The sequence below is a fragment of the Pristis pectinata genome, chromosome 5 (genome assembly GCF_009764475.1).
Source record: "Pristis pectinata isolate sPriPec2 chromosome 5, sPriPec2.1.pri, whole genome shotgun sequence".
NCBI classification, from domain to species: Eukaryota; Metazoa; Chordata; class Chondrichthyes; order Rhinopristiformes; family Pristidae; genus Pristis; species Pristis pectinata.
In genome coordinates, this window is record NC_067409.1 from 43,611,737 (window position 1) to 43,638,041 (window position 26,305).

The following is a 26,305-nucleotide window of genomic DNA, read 5'->3' on the forward strand; positions in this document are numbered from 1 at the left end:
TATTGTTTATCATGTACTGTCCATCAGCTGATGAATCGGTAATGCTCCATATTGAACACCAGTTGGAAGCCTCGAGTAACAAGATGGTGTTTCCTGGGAAGGAACTTTGGCATTCATCACGGAGTGGTCGGTAAATCAGAATGGCATAGTTGTTAGATTGAGGAGGTTTTGAGAAGCAACAGCCAGGGATAAACCAGCTTGTCCATTCTGGCAATTTAATGGTTGTAGATGTCTGTGATTATATGTAAGAGTGATCATTGCACTGAACTTCTGATGGTCCCAAATTCACACTGATATCACATAATATGGCCCTACTATCATGATGGATGAGATGGATTTAGAACAGATTTGGAAGACCAAAATTGGATATTTATGAGATACCGTGTGGCAAAGGCAGAACTGAATTTTAGCCCAACAACCCTCACACTATTGCTATCAAACAAGGGGACCAATGTTGGGTAAGTAAGAGCATTTCAAGAGTTCCACCAGACATACCTAAACAGTTTCAACTTGAAGCTAATTCATCTGCTTTCTAAAGCAGAATGCAAAAGAGAAGAGTTGGATGATTCCACAACCTGCTGAAGTTTAGCATATGCCAAGTGTTGAGTTCTCCTACCAACCAGGAAGAAGGCTCTTCTGGGAACATTCCCATCCTCAGTGGTGGAGCCTAAGCCTGAATGCTGAGGCCAAAGTTGAATATTTGTTCAAAAAAAATCTCAGCCTCCTAATGTCCCCACTGTGACAGAAGCCATCCGAATTCAATCTGATCTCGAGAAATGCGTGAGACTTCTGGACTCTTCACTATTCCAACTGTAGTGCTGAAGATGTGGTCCAGTAACAACTGCACAGCTAGCCTGGTTGGTATGTAAAGCTGGAAGTACTGGCAGTCACATGGTAACATAAAATTTAAATTGTCAATAATTTAAATTGGAACAAAACTGTTAAAAGGGCCAAATTCCAGAGGTGTGAGAATGAGTGACTGCATTTGATGAAGCAATATTTGATGAGTGTGGCATCAATGGGCCTCAGTAAAATTTGATTCATTGGTGGAATCATACCTGGTGCAAAAGGTTGCTGTTCTTTTAAGACACTTCAAATGTACTTGGAGCAGTGACCTACGCTCAACTATCTAACTCAGAACGACCTTTTCATATGGTAATGTTTGCATAGTTGTCCTAGGCAAATGAAACCACAATTGCATGTGCAGAACAAGAGCAACATTCAAACAGAAGCTGATACTGACAAGTAACACGTACCAAAAAATGTAAAACGAAAACGTGCTGCTCAGTCACATGAACAAATGAGTCAGGAGTAAGACTTCTGGCCTATCAAAGCTGCTGCGCCATTTAATAAGATTGTGGTTGGCTTATTCTGGGGGTTGCCATTGACCAGAAACTCCAAATGGATCAGCCACGAGAGCATGTCAGAAGGCAGTACCCTATGGCAGGTGAGTAGCCCCTTGACACAAAGGCTTTACCCTCATCATGAAAGCATAGGAATGTGATGGAATACTCTTCACTTGCCTGAATGAGTGTAGGGGCCATTACTCAAAAAAAAACTCATCATCCAAGACAAACCATCTACTTGATTGGTATTGTAATCACCCTAAATATTCATTGCCTCTACCACCAGCACACTGTGGCCACAGGATATACTAATTACAAAATGCACTTGAGTTACTCATCCAGGCTATTGGGACAGCACCTGTCAAATACGCGATCTCGACCATCTTCTGGTTTGATGATTTTTCCTTTTATGATCAACAGTGTTACAGATTATGATAGTGTACGCTGCTGCTGATGCACAAGTGGCCACATGGATGCACAGTTCTGAGCTGCCAGATCTGTTGAGTCCAACCCACTTATCACATTTGCAGTGCTGTAGCATAATGGCAGATGTCTTCAGTATGAAGTCAGAACCTTCTGTAAGGACTGGGTGAGTGAATTATGATATTTGAACCAATGTTTCAAGAGAATATGGACGAGCTGAGTGATTGTATTCTGTCGGGTACGTCCTTGCCCAGTGTGGGGGGGGGGGGGGGGTGGGGGGTGGTTGGAATATGAAGTTATCCATTTAGGTCACTCTTAATATTCAGTCTCTTGTTATTTCTGTTTTGTCCACCAAAATATTGTAAATAAGTCATTGAAAGCCAACATTCAGGTTCAGCAAAGGATTAGGAAGTGGAATGGTATGTTGGCTTGCATCGTAAAAGGATATGAATGAAAATGTCTTACTGCAATTATATTGGGCCTTGGTGAGATTGCACCTGGGTTTTTGTGCAGTTTTGGGCTCCTTACCTGAGAAAGATGCTTGCCACAGAGTACCGGTAAGATTCATTAGACTGGTTCCAGGGCTGGCAGATTTGCTACATTGGGGTAGATTGATTTGACAAGGCCTGTATTTTCTAAAGCTCAGCAGAATGAGAGATCTTGATGAAATTTGCAAATTTCACAGCATCTGGGTGCACACAGGGTATTTCACTTGCTAATAGAGTTTAGAACCAAGTGTCATGGTCTTGGAATAAGAGTTACAATGTTTACAATTGAGAAGGAGACTATGTTCTTCACTTGGGGGCTGGTGAATCTTTGGGTCTTCCCAGCCCTCCAGGATAGAGAATTTCAATCATTGAGTTCATTTGGTACAAGAGTTCGATTGGGAATCTATGAATATGTGCAGAAAAACTGTATTGAGATGGATTTTGATGGTGGAACATGCTCAAAGGACAAAATGGCATACTCCTATTTCTTGTATCAAGCTTTTCTAATAACCTGGTATTGAATGCTAGGTGTGCCAGGTTCAGGTTGAATAAGACCTTGAAGTAGAATTGGAATAGTGCATTTGAAAAGAGCTCTTCAGTGTTTTATTTTGGGGAGGTGGAGAGAAGAGTGATAACTACTAGAAAAAGAACTGATATGGGTACCATGGATCAAATGACTTTGACCCATAATTCAGTGAAAGCAAAAAATGCTTTATTTGTCTGGTATGAAAACAGATATACGTTTGTGCATGATCACTGACTTTCATTCAAAGAATGAGGAACTTGTGAACTATAGCAAGCCCAGAATCTAGAATAAAGCTGTGAGAGTTGTATTGGGGTAAAGTAGAAACTAAAGTAAAATGTGAGCCAGAACAAAAACTTTTTTAAAAAGGGTGAATAGCACCTACAATTAAGAAAATCTTAGTGGCACATCAGTGAACACTCATGAGAAGCTCTGAATACAAATTGAACTGAAAATAATTTGCTTTTACAGAAGCTAATTACCAAATTTTAATCCAGTCTCTCAGTAAATAGTATCTCCAGTCTTTCTGACTGTGGTATATGGAAATTTGTGGCTGCTAATATTATTGGAATCCTATCTTACAAGAAAAAAATTTGCCACATGTGAGAAATGGATGAAGGAGTGGGTAAGAGCTTGCAATAGCAGTATGGTAGCAAAGGAGAACTAATTATAGATGAGCAGGTAATGTAATCTGCACTTGGAAGCTGTTTCTAACCTTTGCCAGATCTTGAGGTAGCTGGAGATGGATAAATCCCAGTTGTAGTCCATCTTGGATCAAACTGGTAAGAATAGGGAGTGGATCTTGCTCAAGGTTTGAAGAATTGGCAGTACATAAAGCAAGGTATCATGAGTTGAAGTTGATAGAACTCTATTTTGGATCAGTGCACTATTATGGCATGCTATGATTTCACACATTAAATGATCAAGGACCAATTTTTCCTCCAGTTTGATTATCATTTGTATGAAAGAGCAAAGATAAAGACCATCAGTACAAGGTTGCCACCAAGAAATTGGGAAATTTAGAATGCAAATGAGAAACCAGATGGTTGAGGTTCATGATATAGGTACAATTACATAAGCTAAACTGATGTATGATGGCGAAAGGAATGGGTTATTCTGAAACAATAACAGAAAATGCTGGAAAAGCTCAAGTCGAGTAACATTTATGGAAAGAGCCAAGTTTTGGGTTTGTGATCCATCATCAGAACTGGGAAGAAAAAAGATGTCAGTAGGACTTCAGTAGCAGGGAAGATGGAGGGCCACTCTGTAGAGCAATGGGAGGGTCTATGATGGGATGAATCAGAATGGACTAATGGAGACAATTATCGGCACATTAAGCCATTAAGCCTGAGTCGTGAGATGTTCCTGATAAGTTGGTGGGACTTGCTTGGCTGGCTAAGCTTATGCATATAGAAAAAAATGCATGTAGAAATAGGGCAGGCACGGTCGTGTAGCAGTTAGCATAACGCTATTACAGCGCCAGCGACTTGGGTTCAATTTCGGCCACTGTCTGTAAGGGGTTTGTATGTTCTCCCCATGTCTGTGTGGATTTACTTTGGGTGCTCTGGTTTCCTCCCACATTCCGAAGACTTATGGGTTAGGAAGTTGTGGGCATGCTATGTCAGCACTGGTAGTGTGGCAACACTTGCAGGTTGCCCCCAGAATACTCTCTGCAAAAGGTGCATTTCGATCTACGTGTGACTAATAAAGATATCTTGTAAGAAAAAAAGAAAATGCAAATGTTGGGGAAACAAAACCAGTGCAGGCCAGACAGCATCTGTGGAAAGAGAAATGGTTCAATGTTTCAGATGATGGATCCTTCAGACTTGAGAAAGAAAACTTAGTCTAGGAAGCAATGAAATGTGGATAAAATAAAGGGAATTCTCTGATAGTGAAGACATTTGGCAGATGGGATAACATAGTGGTTGTGTAATTTGTGGCTGATGTGGTTCCGTCCTACTGGAACATATTCAGCAGGCCAGACTACACAGAAAAAGATGATGTGGAAATGTTTCTTGTATAGACACTGTCATTTGGCACTTCCCTGTGCAACTGCAGGAGGTGCAATGACTGTCCTTGTACCTCTTCCCTTTTCATCATCCAGGGACCCAAATTCCTTCCAGCTGCTGAAGCAGTGATTAACTTGTAACGGTGCAGGGAGCCATAAACAGAGATCAGAGTGGGATGGTGAATTAAAATGGCAGTTAACTGGAAGCTTGTGGTCATTAAGCGATTGCCCAAGCTGGTTTAATTTCTCCAATGTAGAGGAAACTATACTGAATGCAATAGACTAGATTGGAAGAAGTACAAGTAATCACTGCTTCAGCTGGAAAGCAGGTTTGGGTCCCTGGATGAGTGAGAAGGGAAGAGGTGAATGGACAGTCTACTAATTCTGTAGTAGATGCTGGTGGAGATTCTCCACTGACATCTACAAACCCGCTGGCATCTACAGCTACATCATCTACACTGCCTCCCTCCCACCCTGTCACCTTCAAGGACTCTATTCCCTTTTCTCAGTTCCTCTCCTGCATCTGTTCTTGTGATAAGGCCTTCCACTCCAGGACATGAGATGCCTTCCTTTTTCAGAAAATGGAGTCGTCCCCCACCCTACAGCTATTGATGAGGGTTTGCATGCATCTCATCTTTTCTGCACTTCTGACCTGTCCTCATTACTCCCCACCCGCACTGGGAAGAACAGTATTGGAGGTCCCCGGGCCTCACCTTCCATCCTACTATCAATGTTTCCAACATATTCTCTGCAACCTCAGCTATCTTCAATGGGGTCCTGCCACCAGGAACATCCTCCCCTCCCCCTCTGCTTTCTGCAGGAATCACCATCTTCATAACTCCCTTGTCTGCTCATCCCTCCTCAGCCATCCCCCTCCCTCCCCGTAACTGCAAAGGTGTAACACCTGCCCCCTGCACCACCTCTCACTGTCCAGAGCCTTAAACAGCCCATCCAGGTGAGGTAGTCTTTCATAGGCGAATCCCGTAGTGTTATTTACTGCATCCTTTATGTCGATGGCCAGCCATCTTAACTCCACATCCCATTTCTCTCACGGACATGTCTGTCTCTACCTCCATTGCCAAGTCAAGGTTAATTGCAAGTTATAGGAACAGCACCTCATGTTCTGCCTGGGCAGTCTTCAATCTGGCAGCATAAACATCGAATTCTCAAACCTCAGGTAACCACTTCCCCTGTCCTTTTTTTTTCTCCCTTATCCACCTGGACTCCATCACCCACACACTCCTCCCATTGGTTCCCCTCCCCACCTCCCTCCCTTTTATTCCATGCTCCACCTTCCTTTCCTATCAAATTCCATCATCTTTGGCCCTTAGTCACTTCCACCTATCACCTCCTAGCTTCTACCATTTCCACTTTTTCTCTCTCCCCTCTTTCCCCCCCCCCCCCCCCCCCCCCCCAAATCACCTGCCAGCTCTGGCTCTACCCCTTCTCTCCCCCCTTTTTTTAACTGGCTATCTTTCCTTGTGCTGCTTCTACACATTCCTTCCCCATCTTCCCTCTTCCTGAAAACCTACTTGCATCTCTTTCTAGTTCTGATTGGGTTGCAGACCCAAAATATTGACTGTTTCTCTTTCCACTGATGCTGCCTGACTTAGTTTTTCCAGAATTCCTAGTTTTTGTTTCAGATTTCCAGCATCTGCAGCTTATTTTCAATAGGTTATTCCAATTAGTTAGATGAAAGACAGGTAAAGGTTCAAGTGGAGCATACATAGTGGCACAGACTGGAGAGAATGACCTGTTTCTTTTCCTGTTAGGAACATTTGTTCTCGACAGTTTTCTGAACATTGGCTGCTGCGCCATTGAGGATCAAATGCTCCTTAATGAATTCAATATTTAAACATGTCCTACTTCCAGAAAGTGGGCTTTAGTCTTTACACTCCACCCAAAAATAAGTGCTTTGCTTTAAACATTTATTTTTCAGAACTATGTTGATCGTGGAGTGCAAACGCAGTCATGGACATATTTGCCAATGAATAGGCACAGATCCCAACGTCAAGCATCAGATGATTATGTAAAGGCATGTTATATTTACAATGTGTTGTATACATATACTGTTTTAAATCTATTTGTGGAGAATCTTCATTTGCTAAAATGTTTATGTAACTATAGATGTAATTTTTATGTGGAATTGAAATTATGGAAAAGAAGCAGGCCACTTGCTCCAGAGGGTACTTTCTGCTCCATGAAAATCTTCACACTTCACCCTTCATCTAGCTGTTAAAGAATATCTTCTTGTTCCTTTCTCCTTTCTGTATTTGACATACTTCCCCATAAACTTATCTTTGCTATTTACCTGAACTACTCAATCTTTGGAATTAATATATTCTGACCACTCATCTTTTTATACAACATTCCTGTTTATCCTACCATTTTTTTTTCATTATTTCAAAGACTTATTAGGTCATACTCTAGAGAAGAGTTCTGACATTTGTTCTTAACTGACCATTATATCTTTGTTTGTCTTGCACCAGCGGTGCCTCAACCATTCATGTATGAAGCCCAGAATGGCAGTATTTGTGAACCAGTTTGGTCTGACTGAAGTACAATGTCATGCCTATTATGGTGATACCTCTCTTACTCAGCAGTTTGTTCAAAACATCCTTTATTAATGGCAAGTTGTCTTTTCTTGTCCATTACTAATTTGAAGTGTTACTTTTCTGTCCAGTAATAAATTCCTAATGCTCTCTTGAAGACCCTTAAACTGATGAAATTTTTATTTAGATTCTGTGCATGTGGAGTGAGGGTACTAATACATCAGATGTGAACAGGATAAGGTTGAGTGTTTTGATTAGTTTCAAATGATCTATCTCAAAAGATGACCAATTATTCTATCTCAAATGAGCTATATATTTGGTCCCACTTTCCTGTACCCCCCCCCCCCCCCCGAGGTATGCAGATTTTTAATACACATTTGGCTCACTTTTAAGTTCCTACTAAATCATGTCAAGTAGTAGACATCCATTTAATGGTTGGGGGGGGGGGGGGGTCAGGATTAGTGTAAATGGGTGGTTGATGGTCAGCACAGACTTGCTGGTCTCAAGGGCCTATTTTCATGCTGTATGTCTGACTCTATCTCTGTCTCCTTTTAGCTATGATACTGAGCTTGCCATTCAGCCTAGCAGTGCTTTTTTGTATCTTTTCTTTTTGCACTCTTCCTATCTCCAACACAATTATTTTAATCACTTTGTTATGTTTACATAAGTTTGCATTAAATGTTGTAATGTTAAAGGCATTTTATCAAGCTCTTGGACAGGAAAGTAGTAGAGGAATTGGGTTAACGCAGGTAAATGGGATTATGTAGCTAGACATTGTTGGCATGGACAAGTTGAGCTGAAGGGCTATTTCTGTGCTGTATGACTCAAGACTATGATTCTGGAAAGCGCAGCAGGCTAACTTAAAAATGGGTCTAAATGATACCTGGTGTACTGTTAAACTGATCACGTTCTGAAATATCCCCTTACCTTATGATGATTTACTTTCCCCACTGGCCAGAATGCTTTGTGTAGTTGTTTCCCTCTGCTCTCTAGGTGGGAAATATTAGAAAATAAGCTTGTTATTTGGGGGTAGTGAACAGAATTGGTGGCCAAGACATGAAGTGAAACTGCTTAATTGATCTTTTTCTTGTAGGAGACAAATTTATTTTTGCTCAAGGGCATTGTATGGATTCCGGCAGTAAAGGAAAATGTCTGACAATTCTAATGCCTACCTCTAAAACTTAAAATCCCATAGCTCATTTGAGTAAAATATTCTAAACATGTATTTATGGGGTCACCAAATGTAAGACATGATGAAGCAAAGTTTAGTTTTGAGGGTTGAATCTTGGGAACTCTTCAAATGCTGGTGGAAACTGAATAAGGCAAAGGAAGATCAAATCATGAACGTCACCCCCCTTAGCATATTCTTTATGGAAATGTTGGGGCTACCATCTGAGTATGCTTGTTTTAAATGGCAGAGCAGTCTTGAGATTTGGTAATCTACTCCTGTTTGTAATTTGTATATTTGTACTTTGCATGATCTTGTATTAAATCTCAAAATCTACTGATCCAAAGCTGCTGTTACTTTGATATTCGCTGTCCTGTAACATTAGTGAGTTGGACTATCTGCAGTTCTAATTGTTAATGCCATTTAGAGGCTAATATTAATATCAAATTGCTATACCTATGTTTGTAAAGTGGGAAGGGAATTTGATTATGGTACTCGTGTGGACAGCTTAGACATGGTAGCCCTGAGGAAGGACTGGTGCTGGAATTTATCAGTACTGCTGTTTTTGCTGCAGGAGGCTTTGTTCAACATGGGTGAAGCAGGTGGTAGTTTTAAAATGCCATCAAAGGAGTTGGCAAGATTAGAAAAAAAAACTAGAGGGAGGTTTTGACCTGCAGTATCTATATTTACCCCAACATTGCTACAAAACCTAAAGGCCCACTTACCCTCTCAATGGTAAGTGAGGGGAAGGGTGTGAAGGGGTTATTAGTTCTATGTCAAGATATGATCTGGTTTTAGATAAATTACTTCAAAAAGTGAAAATTTAAGTTGTTAATCTTGCAATTTCTAACTACTTAAAACCAATTATACACATTCTAAAAACAATTAGAACGTAGAACAACACAGACATGGTGGGCACATGGGCCTGTTCATGTGCTGTACTGACCATTAATTCAATCCAAGCTATTCTCATTTGCCTGCACATGGTCTATGTGCTTCCACTCCCTACCTGTTAATGTGCCTGTCTAAGTGCTTCTTAAATGTTAATATTGTATCTGATCCTACCTCTTCCTCTGACAGGAGTGCATTCCGGGCACCTACCACTCATGTGCAAAAGAAACTTGCCTCATAAATTTCCTTTTTTAAATTCTGCCACCCCTCAACATTTCCACCTTGGGAGGAAGAAGACCATCTCTGTCTCTCATTTTATACAATTCTAATACTCTATTCTGTCTAAATAAGACACAGATTCTAATTGCATAATTTGGTGAGACAAGGTGCCATGGGCAGGAGTTTTTAAGTGCATAAGAATTGTAGTAGTAAGTAGATGAACAAGTCACAAATGAGAGAACACTGATATTATATTCCCTGTCTATAGTATAGTGTGGAGGAGATGTGTTGAACAAAATGAAACAAAGGCAAATATACTGCTTTTCCTAAATGTCAAAGTTAATGTTTTGCTTTTGAAGGTGTAGAGAAACAGCTGGAATGAAAATATAAATTTCTTGTGCAGCTGAATTGGAAACATAGCTTTGGTCACTTTCTTTCAGCTCTAGACAGAAGCCAATTTGAGTAATGCTTTGCATAAACGTAAGAGAAAATTGAGCAGATATTCTGTTTCGCTGGTAGGCTTGATAGAAGAATAAATTATGACCAAGGTACTGTAATTTGGAGTAAATACTTAAGTATTTCATCTGGAAGGAGGCACTAATGATATTGTTCAATCATTCTGGACATACCAAAACACTTCACTTTCAATGTATTGTGCCTTTGAATTGTTGTTTGTTTTTAATATTTGACACTTTTATAGGAATTGTATGCTTTTATAAATGTAAGTGGGATTTTCTAAACGTATTTGCCTGTCACACTAAGTTATAGCCACAGGTGGTAACTGAGGTATAATTTTGCTAACGATTGGCCATTAGCCCAACAAACCTAGGTGTCTTGAGCATTCTTTGTTATTGTATCAGATGTTGGAAACTTGTTTTTTTTTGTAACATGAGAGAAGGGGTACTTAGAACTTTTGTAAACTTTGTGGCTGCCTGGTGTCCAGCAGGGGGCCATTCAGCTGTTTTATGTATTCATTCCACTGGTGCTTGATGCATAATTTATTGATTTGATATACCTACTGGTCAATGAATATGATTGATGCTGATAACTTTGAGAAGCAGACATAGTTTTGGTATTTGATTATTAAATTATTTTTGCTCAATTTATAAATTTAGGCTTGGTTCCTATGACACTTTCATCAGAAACCAATGATGTGTGTGGTTGTTGACTTTTTGTGATTTTTTTTTTCCCCAAATAATTAAATGGTGTGGGTAAAAGAAAATATTTGTTCACATTTTAAATTCTATTGCAAGAATAAGGGTACATAGTTAAAAGATTGGGAGTGGTCATTTAAAGCTGAAGTATGTAGGATCTCGTTGCAGAGCTTGGTGAATTTCTGGAATTCCCTTCCCATGGAGGGTTATGGGGGTTAGATCATTGGTTTATTTAAAGAGAAAGTAGACATGTTTTTGAAAGATCAGGGAATTGAGGTCTATGGGGAAACTGGCCTGGGACAGATCAGCCATGATATTGAATGGCAGGATCTGCTTTCTTGCATTTTTATCTACACTAGGGGTAATTTTACAGTAGCCAGTTAACCTATCAGCACATCTTTGGGATATGGGAGGAAACTGGAGTGCACAGAAGTGTGCAGTCGTGGAGACCTTGTAAACTTCTCACTAATAGCATCTGAGATCAAAGTGAACCCAGGTGGTTGGAGCTTTTGCAGCAGCACTAACTGCTGTGTCACTGTGCTGTCCTTTGAGACCAAAGATGAATATTGTCACTTCACTATCAGCCAACCAACATGGCTATCCAATTTCACTCCTGAATGCCTGATACTGATTTTAAGATTGTTGTCCCTTGTTCTAGAATCCCACCAGAGGATAGTTTCTATTTCATCCATGCTATCTAAGTTCTACATAATAGCATTGTGAAAACTGCTTGCATTATAAAGCCACTGTTTGTATTTGAGTATTCTAGTAATTTAATTCCTGATAACATTTCTGAATCTGCACAGCACCTGCCTGTAGGTGCTGTCCCCAGAACTGAATGCAGTTCTCCGAATAGGACACAGTCAAAGCTTCACTGCAACGTGGATTCCTCCCCTTTTGATTTGAACTTCCTTGGTAAAGATTATTCTGTCTGTCAAATCTCTTCTATAATTTACTAAAATCCTGCAGTATCTTTCTGATAATCCAAAATATCTGACCAGGCCATACTCAACAGCAACGTGACAGTACTTCAGAAGGACTGCAGCAGGTCAGGAAGCTCTCTATCACTTTCCTAGGAGTGATTGGAAACAATAAATGCTTCCCTCTCCAGCTGAAAATGGGGTAGGGGAGGAAGAAAAACTAGTAGCTGGGACAAGAACAGGTTAAATGACATAGGAGAAGATCTCTTAAAGTTCAAGTGAGCATTTTTAAGCCCAACAAGAATGTGGATATTTGAATCTGGACAAAAGTGGAAAAGGTGGCAGTGGGAGAGCATTTCAGAGGCAGCGATCATAATTTCAGTTAGATTTAGTATAGCCTGTGATTAATGGTGTTTCTCATTGTTGTTTGCCATCTATGTCAATGAATTGGATGAGAATGTTCAAGGCATAGTTAGTAAGTTTGCAGAGAATGAAGGTCATGAAGAATTGCAGTGTGATCTTGATCACCTTGGTAAGTGGGCCAAAAATGGCAAAAAGTTTAATTCGGGTAAGTGTGAAATGTTGATTTTTTGGAAAGTCAAATCAAGGTAGGAATTTGTGAACAGCAGGGCCTTGGAGTGTTATAGAACAGAGGGACCTTGGAGTTCAGGTACATTGTTCCATGAAAGTTGTCAAAGGTAGACAGTGGTGTTTCTGGCACACTGGCCTTCATCAGTCAGGACATTGAGTATAGAAGTTGGGAGGTTATGTTGCAGTTGTACAGGATGCTGATGAGACTGCATTTGGCACGTTGTTCAGTTTTGGTCACCCTGCTACAGGAAAGATGTTGTTAAACTGGAAAAAGTTCAGAAATGATTTACAAAGATGTTGCCAGGACTCTAGGGACTGAGAGGGTGAGTTTGGACAGGCTAGGTCTTTTTTTCCTTCTGGTGTAGTAGGCAGAGGTTTAAGGTGAGAGGGTAAAGATTTAAAATAGACATGAGGGGTATGCAGAGGGGGTTATGAATATGGAATGAGCTGCCAGAGGAAGTGACTGAGGCAGGTACAGTATCAACTTTTAAAAGACAGTTGGACAAGTACAAAAGAAAGGTTTAGAAAGATGTGAGCAAAATGTGGGCAAATGGGACGAGCTTAGATGGGCATCTTGGTTAGCATGACCAGTTGAGCTGAAGGGCCTGTTTCCCATCCTCTATGACTGACTTGCACTCCTTTACACAATTGTACAAGTCTAAAATGGGATAAGGCCAGCTTTTGTTGATTTGAGACTTAATCACATTAAAGCAAATCACTCAACAGTACAAGCACTTGGGGGGGGGGTGCGGGGGGAGGAGGGGGAAATGTTCAGTCATCCTATTACTAGGTTTATTCCTGGATGCATCCTGCACTGTTAGTAAACTACCACTGTAGACCAAATAACTTTAGGGCAGTCAGCTTAACATTTGTGCTGGGCAAAATTCTGACCAAAGGCATAATCTGTGTTTAGAGGGTCACAAGCTGATCAAAAACACTCGGCAAGGATTTGTTAAGGGAAAGTCAGGTATAATTGAATTTTGAGGTAATGAAGAATGCTGTTGAATAGTGCTTACATATTTTAGCAAGGCATTTGTCAAAGTTTGATCAAGAAAGGTAAAAGACCATTATGTTCAATAGGAGTGCTAAATTGGATGTAAAAATGGCTTGGTAGTTGAAAGCAAAGTTGTAACCCAACCTTAAGGAGGGGAGTGTCCAGTCTCAGTTTGCTTTCTTTGGAGTAAAGGACACCTGAGTGGAGATTCAGTTGAAGAATATAAAATTGTAGAAGGCTTGGACAAAGTGGACTGGGAAGACCTATTTCCCTTGCCAAAGAGGACAATAACTAGAGGGCATCGTTTTGCTTTTGTAGAATACATATGAACTGGAGCAGGTGGTGGCCACTCAGCCCTCAACACCACCATTTAATAAGATCATAAGTGTTTTTGCATTAAATACTAGAGGTTTTGAACAAGTTACCTGTGAGGGTGATGGAGGCAGAAACCCTCACCACATTCTAAATTAGCAAGGTATCCTCTGGAAGTAAGCTAAAAGCTATGGATTAGGTGCTTCGTAGTGAGGTTGAATTAAATAGTTTATTTTTGGCTGGCATAGAAAAGATGAGCCAAATAGCCTTCTACATTGTAAATTTCTGTGAATAGAAGCTATGGTTTGAGGAAAGAGCAGGAGTCTGCTTATTTTTGGAAGGAGTAGTAATTTGAAACGTGAACAGCAGGTGGTGCTAGAAGGAAGATGAGGAAGATCAAGTCACTGAATGACATGAAATTCAATTTAAGATTGAAATTCTTGTAACTGCTCTACAGATAATTTTAATGGAAACTAAACTGTAACTTGAGATGAGCGCTGTTTAGGTCTTCATGGGCACAATGGAAGGGAATGCCCTAAACTGTAAATAAATGTTTTCAGTGAGCCTAGACATCTTTACCTGAAAATTTTCATTGAAAATATTTTTTTGTGTGGGTGGGGAAGAAATCCACATCTTTTTAAATGATAAATATTCTGGACTTGGAACTATCTTTTAAGGGGGATAGTTTCCCCTTCTGCCCTGTAAAAATTGCTCAGGAACTTCTACACCTTTTATGAAATCTCCAATCAAGCTTTGCTTCAAGAAGATTGATCTCTGCTTTTGTTCTAACCCTGCTGCTGAAATTCCTCATTCTGTATTGCATATTTTTTCTGTACCTTCTGTACTACCATTTAATAAGATCATAGGTGTTTTTGCACTGAATACTAGGGGTTTTGAACAAGTTACCTGAGAGGGTGATGGAGACAGAAACCCTCACCACATTCTAAATTAGCAAGGTATCCTTTGGAGTTTTCTGTACCCAGTTGCAATTTAAAGTGGTGACCCGCTGCCTTGCGCTGCTGCAGTCCAAGAGGAGAACATAGAATATTACAGTACAGGCCCTTCGGCCCACAATATTGTGCTAATCTTTTAATCTACTCTAAGATCAATCTAAACATTTCCTTCCACATACCTCCAATTTTCTATCATCCATTTGCCTAAGTCTCTTAAATGCCCCTAATATATCTCTCTACCAGCATCTCTGGCAGTGTGTTCAACATACCCAGCACTCTGTGTGTGTTAGTTATATACATATACAAATAAAAATAAAAAAAAACACTTGCCTCAGATTGCCCCCCCCCCCCCCCCCCCCGTACTTTCCTCCAATCATCTTAAAATTATGCCCCCTCGTGTTAGCCATTTCCGCCCTGTGGAAAAAGTCTCTGGCTGTCCACTCGATCTATGCCTCTTATCTTGTACTCCTCTATCAGGTCACCTCTCGTCCTCCTTTGCTCCAAAAAGAAAAGCCCTAGCTCACTCAACCTATCCTCTAATTCATGCTCTCCAGTCCAGGTAGCATTCTGGTAAATCTCCTCTGCACCCTTTCTAAAGCTTCCACATCCTTATAGTGAGGTGACCAGAACTGAACACAATATTCTAAGGGTGGTCTAACGAGGGTTTTATAGAGCTCCAACATTACCTCACAGCTCTTGAACTCCTTCCTCTGACTAATGAAGGCCAACCCACCATACACTGCCTTAACAATCCCATCAGCCTGTGTGGCAACTTTGAGGTATCTATGGACTTGGACCCCAAGATCTCTCTTCCTCCACACTGCTAAGAATCCTGCCATTAATCCTGTATTGTGCCTTCAAAATCAACCAACCAAAGTGAATCACTTCACACTTTTCCAGGTTGAACTCCATCTGGCACTTCTCAGCCCAGCTTTGCATCCTATCAATGTCCTGTTGCAACCCTTGACAACCTTCTGCACTATCCATAACACCACGAGTCATCTGCAGACTTACTAACCCACCCTTCTACATCCTCATCCAAGTCGTTTATAAAAATCACAAAGAGCTGGGGTCCCAGAACAGATCCCTGCAGAACACCACCGGTCACTGACCTCCAGGCAGAATACTCTCCATCTACAACCACCCTCTGCCTTCTATGGGCAAGCCAATTCCAAATCCACACAGCTAAGTTTCCCTGGATCCCATGCCTCCTAACATTCTGAATGAGTCTATCATGGGGAACCTTATCAAATGTCTTACTAAGGTCCATATAGACCACATCCACTGCTCTACCCTCATGTGTTTTGTCATATCCTCACAATTAAATCTGATTCATGAGGCATGACCTGCTCCTCAAAGCCATGCTGACTATCCCTCATTAGACTGTGCTTCTCCAAAACCTCAAATTCTGTCCCTAAGAATCTTTTCCAATAATTTGCCCACCACTGAAGTAAGACTCACTGGTTTATAATTCCCACGGTTATCCCTACTCTTTCTTGAACAAAAGAGTAACATTTGCCACCCTCCAATCATCTAGTACTACTCCTGTGGCCAGTGAGGATGCAAAGATCATCGCCAAGGGCTCAAATCTCTTCCAGTAGTATCCTGGGATATATCCTGTGCAGCCCCAGGGGCTTGTCTATCATAATGTTTTTCAAAAGTTCTAGCATTCTAGTATCCCTCCTCCTTAGCATTTGACATGTTCTAGCTTATCAGCCTGTTTTACACTGTCCTCACATCAAGGTCTCTCTCAGGTGAAAACTGAAGCAAAGTACTCATTATGGACCTCCTCCAACTCCAGGCACATGTTTCCTCCTCTATCCCTAATCGGTCCTACCTTCACTCTAGTCATCCTCCTGTTCTTGACATATGAGTAGAACACCTTGGTTTTCCTTAATCCTGTTCACCAAGGCCTTCTCATGCCCCCTTCTAGCTCTCCTAAGTCCATTCTTAAGATCCTCCCTTGCTACTTTGTAACCCTCTAGAGCCCTGTCTGATCTTGCTTCCTAAACCTTCAGTAAGCTTTCTTTCTCTTTCACTAGATATTCCACATCTCTTGTCAACCATGGTTCCTTTACCCTACCAGCTTTTTCTTGCCTCAATGGGACTAACCTATCCAGAACCCATGCAAGTGATCTCTAAACAACCTCCACATTTCCCTGAGTTCATCTGCTGTCAATTTACACTCCCAAGTTCCTGTCTAATAGCATCATAATTTCTTTCTCTCTTTCCTGCCCCCCCCCATTAAATACCTTCCCATAACATCTGCTCCTATCCCTCTCCAAGGCAAGTGTAAAGGTTGGAGTTGTGGTCACTGTCTCTGAAATGCTCACCCACGGAGAGATCTGACACTTGATCAGGTTCATGCATAGTACCAGATCCAGAATGGCCTCTTCTCTAGTCGGCCTGTCTACATATCCTGTCAGGACAAGGGAGGAAGTTCCAGTTTTGAGGCTGTCGAAAGAATGGTAACGTATAACCAAGTCAGGTGTGTGATTTGGGGAAACCTCCAGGTGTTGGAGTTCCCTTGTCTTCTGCCCTCATTGTTCTTGGTGATAGAGGTAACAGTTTTGGAGGCCCTCCTGGAGTAGCCCAGATGAATAATTGCATTGTATTTTGTAGATAGTACATGATGCAGCCACTGTGCTGGTGGTGAAGGGAATGAATATTTAGGGTAGTGCATGGTATAACAATCAACCAGGAATATGACACAAGAAGGCTATTCAGCCCACTGGGTTTGTGCTGACTCCAGAAGAGCAGTCCATTGGGTCATATGCCACTCTTTAATTTTTCTGCAGCCCTGCAATTTCTCTCATATGCCCATTAATTTCCCCTTGATTATTGACACTTATGTCCACTTCAGGCAAATTAACTTGCCAACACAACTTTGAAATGTGGGAGGAAATTTGAGCACCTGGTAGAAACACACATCGTCATGGAAAATGTGCATACGCCACACAGCACCCAGGTCATAGTCGTAGTTATACAGCACAGAAACAGGCCCTTCAGCCCAATTGGTCCATGCCAACCAAGATTCCCATCTAAGCTAGTTCCCTTTGTTCGTGTTTGGCCCATATTCTTCTAAACCTTTCCTATCCATGTTACTGTCGAAGTACCTTTTTAAATGTTAGCGTAACTGCTTCAAGAATTTCCTCTGGCAGCACATACTGACCACCACCTGGGTAGAAGAAAAATTGCCCCTCGGGTTCTTATTAAATCTCTCTCCTCTCACTTTAAACCTATGCCCTCCAGTTATCAATTTCCCCAATCCTAGGAAAAAGACTGTGTGTGCATTGACCTTATCTATGCCGCTCATGATTTTGTACACCTCTAGGATCACTCCTCATTTTCCTAAGCTCCAATGAAAAATCCTTGTTTAGGTCCTTGGAATTATGAAGCAGCAGCACTTGCTGCTGTGCCACTCTGCTGCCCTTTATTCTTGGTGTTAAGTTTCTTGAATCTTGATGGAACTGTTTTCATCCAGGCAAGTGGAGAGTGTTCCATCACACTTCTGACTTTATAGATGATGGAGCTTTTTTTCGGTGGGGAGGAATGTTTATCAGGAGACAAGTCATTTGCTGCAAAATATGTAACCTCTGACCTACTCTTGGAGTCACAATATTTATGTAATTGTCCACTGAATTTATGATTAGTGATGTTCCTGCAGGCTTTTGGGGGAATTAGACCCTGTGGTTGATTCACAATGGCTGGTGCTTTTGTAGCAACAATGTTACTTGTTACTACCCATCCTATAATGTTGTCTAGGTCTTGTTATGTGCAGGCATAGACTGGTTATTTGGATTTTAATATTGTGCATTAGCAAATGTCCCCACCTATGTGGGCTCAGGGCACCTTACCATAGAACAATACATCACAATACAGGCCCTTCGGCCCACCATGTTGTGCTGACCTTTAAACCACACCTAAGACTATCTAACACCTTCCTTGGTGAGGAATTCTTGCAATGATCGCCTAGTGCTGGGAAAATTAAGATGCAACAACCTCAACTGTCTTTGTATGAGGTATGGCTGCAATCATTGGGTTTCCAGGGGAAAGTATTTCATTGACTTTGGTTTTGCCAGCGTTCTTTGGAGTTGCACTTGTACCAAGGAGCTGAATTCCTATGGAGTGAGTGGTGGCTGTCATTGGGTCTAGAGCTGAATAATCTTGGTTACACTGAAAATGGATATCTATGAGCAGGGTTATTGTAGAGTAAGTGCCACCTCACAACACTATTGATGACATTTTTCACTGCTTTGCTGATGATCAAAAGTAGACTGGTAATTAGCTGGATTGCTTTTGTCCTTTTGATATCCCAGGTTACTGAAAGAGGCAAGAGGCCTTGACAAAGATCTTTGTATCATTAGCAACAGGCAAGGTCCCGGAGGACTGGAGAGTAGCCAATGCTGTTCCTCTGTTCAAGATGATCCAGGAAGTTCCATCAGTGGTAGGGAAGCTATCAGAGGATTCTTAAAGATAGGATTTGCATGTATTTGGAAAGGCATGGCCTGATTAGGGACGGTCAGTTTGGCTTTGTGTGGGACAGACTGTCTTACAAACATGATTGTAACCTCAAATTCAAAAGTGATTGAGGGTAGGGCAGTGGATGTTATCTACATGGATTTTACTAAGGCATTTATCAAGGTCCCTTGTGGTAGGCTGATCCAGAAGATTGGGGTGCATGGGATCCATGGTGACTTGGTAGTTTGGATTCAGAATTGGCTTACCGTAGAAGATGGGGTAGAGGTGAAAGGATGTTGTTCTGGCAGGGGGTCTGTGACCAGTGATGTTCTGCAGGTATCAGTGCTGGGACCTCTGATATACAAATGACTTGGATGAAAATGTACCTGGGTGGGTTTAAAAAGTTTACAGACAACACAAAGATGGTAAAATTGTGGACAGTGAAGGAGGCTATAAAAGGATGCAGCAGAGTAGATCACTTGCAGATTTGGGCACAGAAATCACAAAGAGTTTAATCTGGGCAAGTGTGAGGTTTTGCCCTTTGGGAGGGCAAATGTAAAGGGAAAGTATACAGTTAATGGCAGGACCCTTAACAGCATGATGTACAGAGGGATAGGGGTTGAAATCCATAGCTCCCTGAAAGAGGTAATGCAAACAAATAGGGTGGTAAAGAAGGTATACTGCATGCTTGCCTTCATTGGTCAGGCCATTGAGTACAAGTGTAAAGAAGTCATGTTGCAGCTATATAAAACTTTGGTTAGGCTACACTTGGATTATTGTGTGCAATTCTGGTTGCCCTAATCTAGGAAGGATGTAGAAGCTTTGGAAAAGGTACAGAAGAGGTTTATCAGGATGGTGCTTGAATTAGAGCTAAAAGGAGAGGTTGGCTAAACCTGGGTTGTTTTCTTTGAAGCTTCAGAGGCTGAGGGGGCACTTAATAGAAGTTTATACAATTTTCAGAAGCATAGAATGGACAATCAATCTTTTTCTCAGGGTAGAAATGTCAAAAACTAGGACATGAATTTAAGGTGAAGGGAGGAAGTTTTTTACTCAGTAGTGGGTGCCTGGAACAGGCTGCCAATGGTAGTGGTGGAGGCAGATACAATAGTGGTGTTTAAGAGGCTTTTAGACACCTGAATATGCAGGGAATGGAGGGATATAGGTTGCGTGTATGCAGAAGAGTTAGTTTGATTTGGCGTAGTGTTGAGCACAGACATCATGGGCTGAAGAGCCTGTTCCTGTGCTGTACTCTCTTTGTTCTATAATGAGATATTGGATAGGCAAGTCTACTTTCTCTGGAGCAAAGAAGGCTGAGGGGTGACCTCGGAGATCTGTAAAATAAGAGGCATAGATAGGGTAGAAATTCAGTCCTTTTTCCCAGGGTAGTGGAGTCTAAAACAAGAGAGCTTGGGTTTAAGGTGAAAGGGGATGCGAGGGGCAAGTTCTTCACAGATTGTGGTGGGTAAATGGAACAGGCTGCCAGAGGAGGTGGTAGAGGCAGGTGCAGTTACAACATTTTAAAAGACATTCGAGCAGATGCATGGATTGGAAAGATTTAGAAGGAGATTGGCCAAATGCAGGTACGTGGGATTAGCAAAAATGGACATCTTGGTTGGCATGGGCAAGTTGGGCTGAAGAGCCTGTTTCCATGCTGTATAATTATGGATCTATGAGTGCAAAACTTTTAATCTGATCCATTGTGGGATTGTTTTTCTCTGTTGCAAGCTGTTTTGCTGTGTATCATGTCCTGTGTTGCAGCTTCAGGCTGGCATTTCATTATTAAGTACCCCTGCTGTTGCTCCTGCCTTGCTGGTCTGTATTCCAGGGTTGGTCCTCTGTTAGTAAGCAGTGCAACGATTTGGATCTGGTTTAATTTTAATGTGGTGATGGATGTGCTCGGCCATGAAGTTGCAGATTAAGTAGTGCTTATTGCTGTGCCATGAACCTTACTAATAATTTTGTTAGATTTTGGTTAAAATTGTCTTTTGAAAATATGTAATTGACATAAGGCTGCGTCCAGGTTACTTGAGGTTTCCATTCCTGCAAATTGTAAGTCAATTTCTCCAAGTCAGAAATGTCCATTATCTATAATTACCAATATCATGTCACTCTACATACAGTTGCTATAATTTCATTTCATTGAATAATCACTCTAACCCTACCCATGTCTTGACCCGAAACATCGACTGTTTATTTCTCTCTGTAGATGCTGCCTGACCTGCTGAGTTCCTCCAGTATTTTGTGTTGCTCCATAATTAAACTAATGGAATATATACTGTATCCAGTCATTAATGAAAACCATGAAATGTATTATTACATTCTTGAAAAATACTTAAGTATATGGAGAGCTTGTGTAAAGTCAGATTTCTGTAAATCAAATCATCTAATCCAGGGAGCCCCTATATTGCATTACTTTCATAACCTTTTTATTTGTATTACCTCTGCCCAACTCTTACCAGCTCATCTGGGCTTGATGAACATCTTAATGTGAAAATCAACAAAGCCCTCATCTTTTAGCAAACTTGTCAAGTATCTGGAACAGGAAACTGTTAACTCTTTATATAAAGGTGTCTATCAGGTATGTGTTTGTGAAAGCTGGATCACATTGCAATCAAAGGAGAGTTGTAATAACTTGCATCTTCATTTTTAGAGCAACTTGGATGAACAGATTACTAGCGATGTGATTTTCACAAGATGCTATCTATACTGGCTGTGCAGGATGCTCCCAGGCCATTCTGCTGTGATGTGTGTTGAGGGAGACCAAAGCTTCAGTTTACTGACCATGGTCTCAAGAAATTCAGCTTTCTCGTTGACAGAACTCTGGCTATAACAGAGTCTGGAAAATCCAGACCAAGGCTGCTGTGGTTGCTGCAGTAGGCCAAGGGAGAATCTGTGCTCGGGTCTGTACGGAAGCAATGATTCTGAAATGTATTCTGCTTCGCTTATGAATGGATTTATAGTTGAAATACCAAGATGTGCCACTCATGTATTGGACTTTATCTTGCACGCCACATCGATTGACTGTCTTCTTTCAGGATGACTGTTTTCTCAGTGAGGGCTTTTCCTCAAAGGGCAAAGGAAGCATGTGGAAGTGAATATTTTTTAAAGCATAAGTTTATGCATTGTTGCTGAGTAAGGGCTAAAAGTTTACTGAGGTAGGCAAGAATGAGGAGTTTGGGTTACAGTCTGGTCAGCCATGATGCTATTAAATGGGAGTAGGTTCAAGAGGCAAAATGGCCTACTCCTCCTAACTCGCATATCCTTTGGTCTCTATCATAAGACCATAACTGACTTATTTTTGTACACATCATTGACCATATCCTCTTAATTTTTTTTTCTCCCTGTGCCAAAAACTCCTTGCACTTTCTAAACTCTAGTTGGCAAGTCTCCGATCCTCACTGCAATATATCAGCTGTCATCTGAGAGCTTAATCTCTCCGTCCATTTTGCATACAATTTAGTTCCCAGTGAAACTTTTCTGAGACAAGTTCGGGATATTCGTATCAATCCAGGAGTCTTGAACTTGTTGCCTGGGCTCAGCCAGCAATTTCCCAGTAATGTTCTGACATTGGATTCTTCAACACTCCATTGTCTACTGTCAAGAAGTAGGAAGATGCCAAACAGTGTCAATATTTAGATCAGGTTTGTGCTGTGCCCAGGAAGAATACTAGTTGAACTGATAGGTGAAGGCCAAAGGCTGGTCAAACAGGGTTGAAAGGATCAAGCCAAAACTAAGATAAAATTACTACAATTTAAGAAAAAACTGAAAAGACATTTTACTGCAAAGGCACTTGATGACTTGCCTGTAACTGAATTATGATAGTTAACTATACAAAATATTTAGAATGGGGAAAATTGATAGGAAGGTGTGATTAGAATTCCGAGTCAGAAGCAAGGCCTAAGAAGAAATGATGCAATGTTTAAGATTGTCTTTGTCTTTTTTTAAGATGTAGATTTACATTTTGTAGTTTAAAAAGGAATATTCAGACAAAACCTTTTTACATAAAATTAATCTAATGTTGATTAACTCTAATAAGAATTATAACTGTTGGACCTTGGCTATACCACTTCACTCCTTTTACTGCAAGGTCTGAATGGACTTTGCAGGTAATTATTTCAATGGTTTGAAGTAAGCAAGCCTTGTACTGATCTAGATTCATTAATATTCACTTGCTATATTTTTTAAAAAATGAAATAAAATCAAATGTAATTGATAATAGTAATTAATACAAAAAAATTATTTTTTCTAATATTTAAATTGCATGAACACTTTCTGCCTATTCACACTTGAGCAGATTCACTGGCAAACTTAAATCAGAAGCTATATCAATCCTCAGTGGCTGATATTCATCGTGGAGGAATGTGGTGTGGGCCATCCTAAAACAAATCCCACCCATAAAACGAGGGGAAAACATCCTTGGCAGCTACATCATGCCCTTCTATGTCCTGGCTTGGCTGGCTGTCAAAGCTATGAAAGTGTTCACAAGCATTTAACAACCAAATTAATAAAAACATTAAACATGTCTAAAATGCATTTTTAAAAAATTAAGACATATAACTGAATTTGAAGAAAATATCATTGGTGTGTTCAACATTTAATAAAACTGAACTTTTTCACTTTAATAAAATCTCAGCATCCCAGTTGAAATGTACTGTGAATTTGCTAATTTTGTTAATTTGTTTTTTGTTTAGGAGAAGAGAGTGCACAGGTTTACAGTTTAGAAGTAGCCCAGCAGCGTCTGAAGTGAAGTAACTGGTCCTGTTTATAGGATGGATGAAACTAACTGATCTTTGCTAATGTCAATACCTAAAACTGGCTAAGTTATTTCTGTTGGTTTTGTCATAAAGAACTTTTGATCATGTAAAACTAAAATCCATTTTCCTACTGGAAGCATTAGTATGTTCCTGGACACATGTTAAATCACTCTTGGATCTACATTGACTGTATACCCATTTTATATTTCTGATATCTCAACTTCTATTGTGCAAACTTGGAGTTAGTGTGCCCTAAGGTTGTAATTTATCTTGTAGGTTCCTTTTGGAATTATCTTTTCATGAAGCTCAGTTAGTTGGTGAATATCCTGTGAACTACAGGTTTAACTTACACTCTGACTTTTTGTGACAAACTTGAATTCTGAATAAAATGAGATGCTAATGGTAGTTTACAGTGGTGGCAACATTGCCTTAATGGTAATACCACCAGATTTCAGGAGAGCACAATTATTTTTCAGCCGCAGAGCTGCATTATAAGAATGCAAAACCTTTTGTTTCATTTAAAGTACCCATTTGAACAAACTTTTACAAATTGCATAAAATACCGGAGAAGCAGCTGGTTAGTCAGTATCTGTGAAGAGATCAGCCATTTTGTTTCAAATTTTTCTTTTTCAATTTGCAGTATTTTTCTTTATTTCCCTTAAAGCATATTGTATGGCTTCCAAAGAGGAGAATGGTGATATCAACTTGCTGATAAACAACATTTTATTTTAAAAATTTATTTCTTAATGTAGCTGCAGAAAAAAATTAAGTGAAGCTTTACCATAAATCTGGAGAAATAGATTTTATTATCACAGCAGAAGATGCCACATTGTAGTAGAATTTCAATATTTAACAAATATTCAGATGTACTGGACCAAATATTGATTGTAACTTTGTATTTTATATCCATGCCATCTTACACAGGTGACGTAACTTTTCGTACATTATAGGACTAAGGACTTAAAATCACTTGTGCCTTCATTTAAAAGCTCAGTTCTAACCTAATCTTTTTAGCACATACTTCCTCTTTTACTGTATGTTAGTTTCACCGAAACAATTGAACTGTGACCTACAGTAACTTAATGGATCTATTTTTAATATTTTGAATTTTAATTTGGCCACTAAACTAATAATGGCTTTGCAAGCAAATGAAACTTGACAATACAAGCAACTTTTATTTTACAAAATTTGCCCAATATTTAGCTGCCAACACCATTATTTTTGATCTGACATTGTTTACTTTTTAATTTACCTAAACATATTTTAGAGCCTGGACAGTTTTTCCTCTAAATTGTGTTTGATTGCTTTGTGCTCCCTGAAGTACTTAAAAACCTTGAAATTTAAAGTGTTGAAGGCCATTTTATGTAGGCTTTAATCTGATTTAATTAAAATCTATTCTAGAAGCTCTTTAAATAAAACTCCTCTGGCTCCTTGTTCATCTTTATTCAAGTAATATTTAATTGGATTTACTACTTGCAATTGACTTCCTTTAAAGCAGCCATTTGGAGGAATATGCCTCTTAGATAAAATAGTCAATCTACTACATATTTGAATATTGGAGTTTCTTACTTTGTAAAATAAAGGTTAATTGGAGCTCTTCATAAAGTGTGTTTTAACCATGCTAGACCTTGATAATCTGGAACCAACTTGGGCTTGTGATTAATATTGTAACACTAAAGCCAAAATCTATTTTTGTGTACAGAAAATAAATGACAAATCCAATTTTAACTTTCAATTAGGGATCACATTTTCCAGAGTTTAGCAGGGTCAGTACTTCCTTCAAGTTGTCTAGTATAAAATCAGTGGAAAAATTTAAACTCTTCAGATTTAAAAAAAATCTTAAGCTTTGTTAGTGGTGAAACTTAAAAACATTTTGTAGAACTGTGTAAAAGAAGCCATCTTCCCTATTGATAAAAGCAAGCTGTCGTGAAGAAGAATTTTCTAAGTTCTAGATAATATGTGTGAAGATTTAATTTTTGAGTTTCTTGTCCCTGGTTAAAATGTGGAATGAATGTCTTTTTTTGTGAATGCTTTAAAGCCTCATTTCTCCAAGTATCATAATTTGTAAATGTAAAGATTTGCTGTTTTTATAGTAAACATGTTGAACACTAAAATATTGTTTTGCTTAAATTTGTCTTGGTTTGGTATGCACTTCTGTCCTCTTTGTGTTTGAACCATTGTAATTGTTTGGAGTAATCTGCAGTAAAGATTAACAATCACATCTAAATATACTGGCTGGAACAATTTTTTTCCAATATTTCTGAATTGCATTACAGTTCTGCATAATAGTTATTAGAATAAATGTTTGGAGATCCATGACTGTATTTACCATAATCTTCTGCCCCAAAATTGGCTTGTCAATAATAGGCCAAGTTGTTCTGGATCCCATGGCCTCCCAACTTTTTGAAGCAGTCTCCTATATGGGACCCTAGCAAAAGCCTTACTGAAGTACATGTACAGTACATGACAGATATGAACCATGTATCTTTGGATCAGTGGTCCTGACTGCTGAATGCTAATTAAGTTGCTGTCATACCTGTAAATCTTT

General features: G+C 39.9%; 1 protein-coding gene across 1 annotated transcript in view; it reads left to right on the plus strand.

Annotated features, from left to right (window-relative positions):
• Positions 1 to 25,959, plus strand: part of dazl (deleted in azoospermia-like) — a 74,374-nt gene extending 48,415 nt beyond the window's left edge. Inside the window, exon 10 of the mRNA XM_052016576.1 lies at positions 23,695 to 25,959. Within this exon, the coding sequence (XP_051872536.1) occupies positions 23,695 to 23,724 (30 nt within the window). The 3' untranslated portion in view covers positions 23,725 to 25,959. The remainder of the gene's footprint in view (positions 1 to 23,694) is intronic.
• Positions 25,960 to 26,305: the final 346 nt, after the last annotated feature.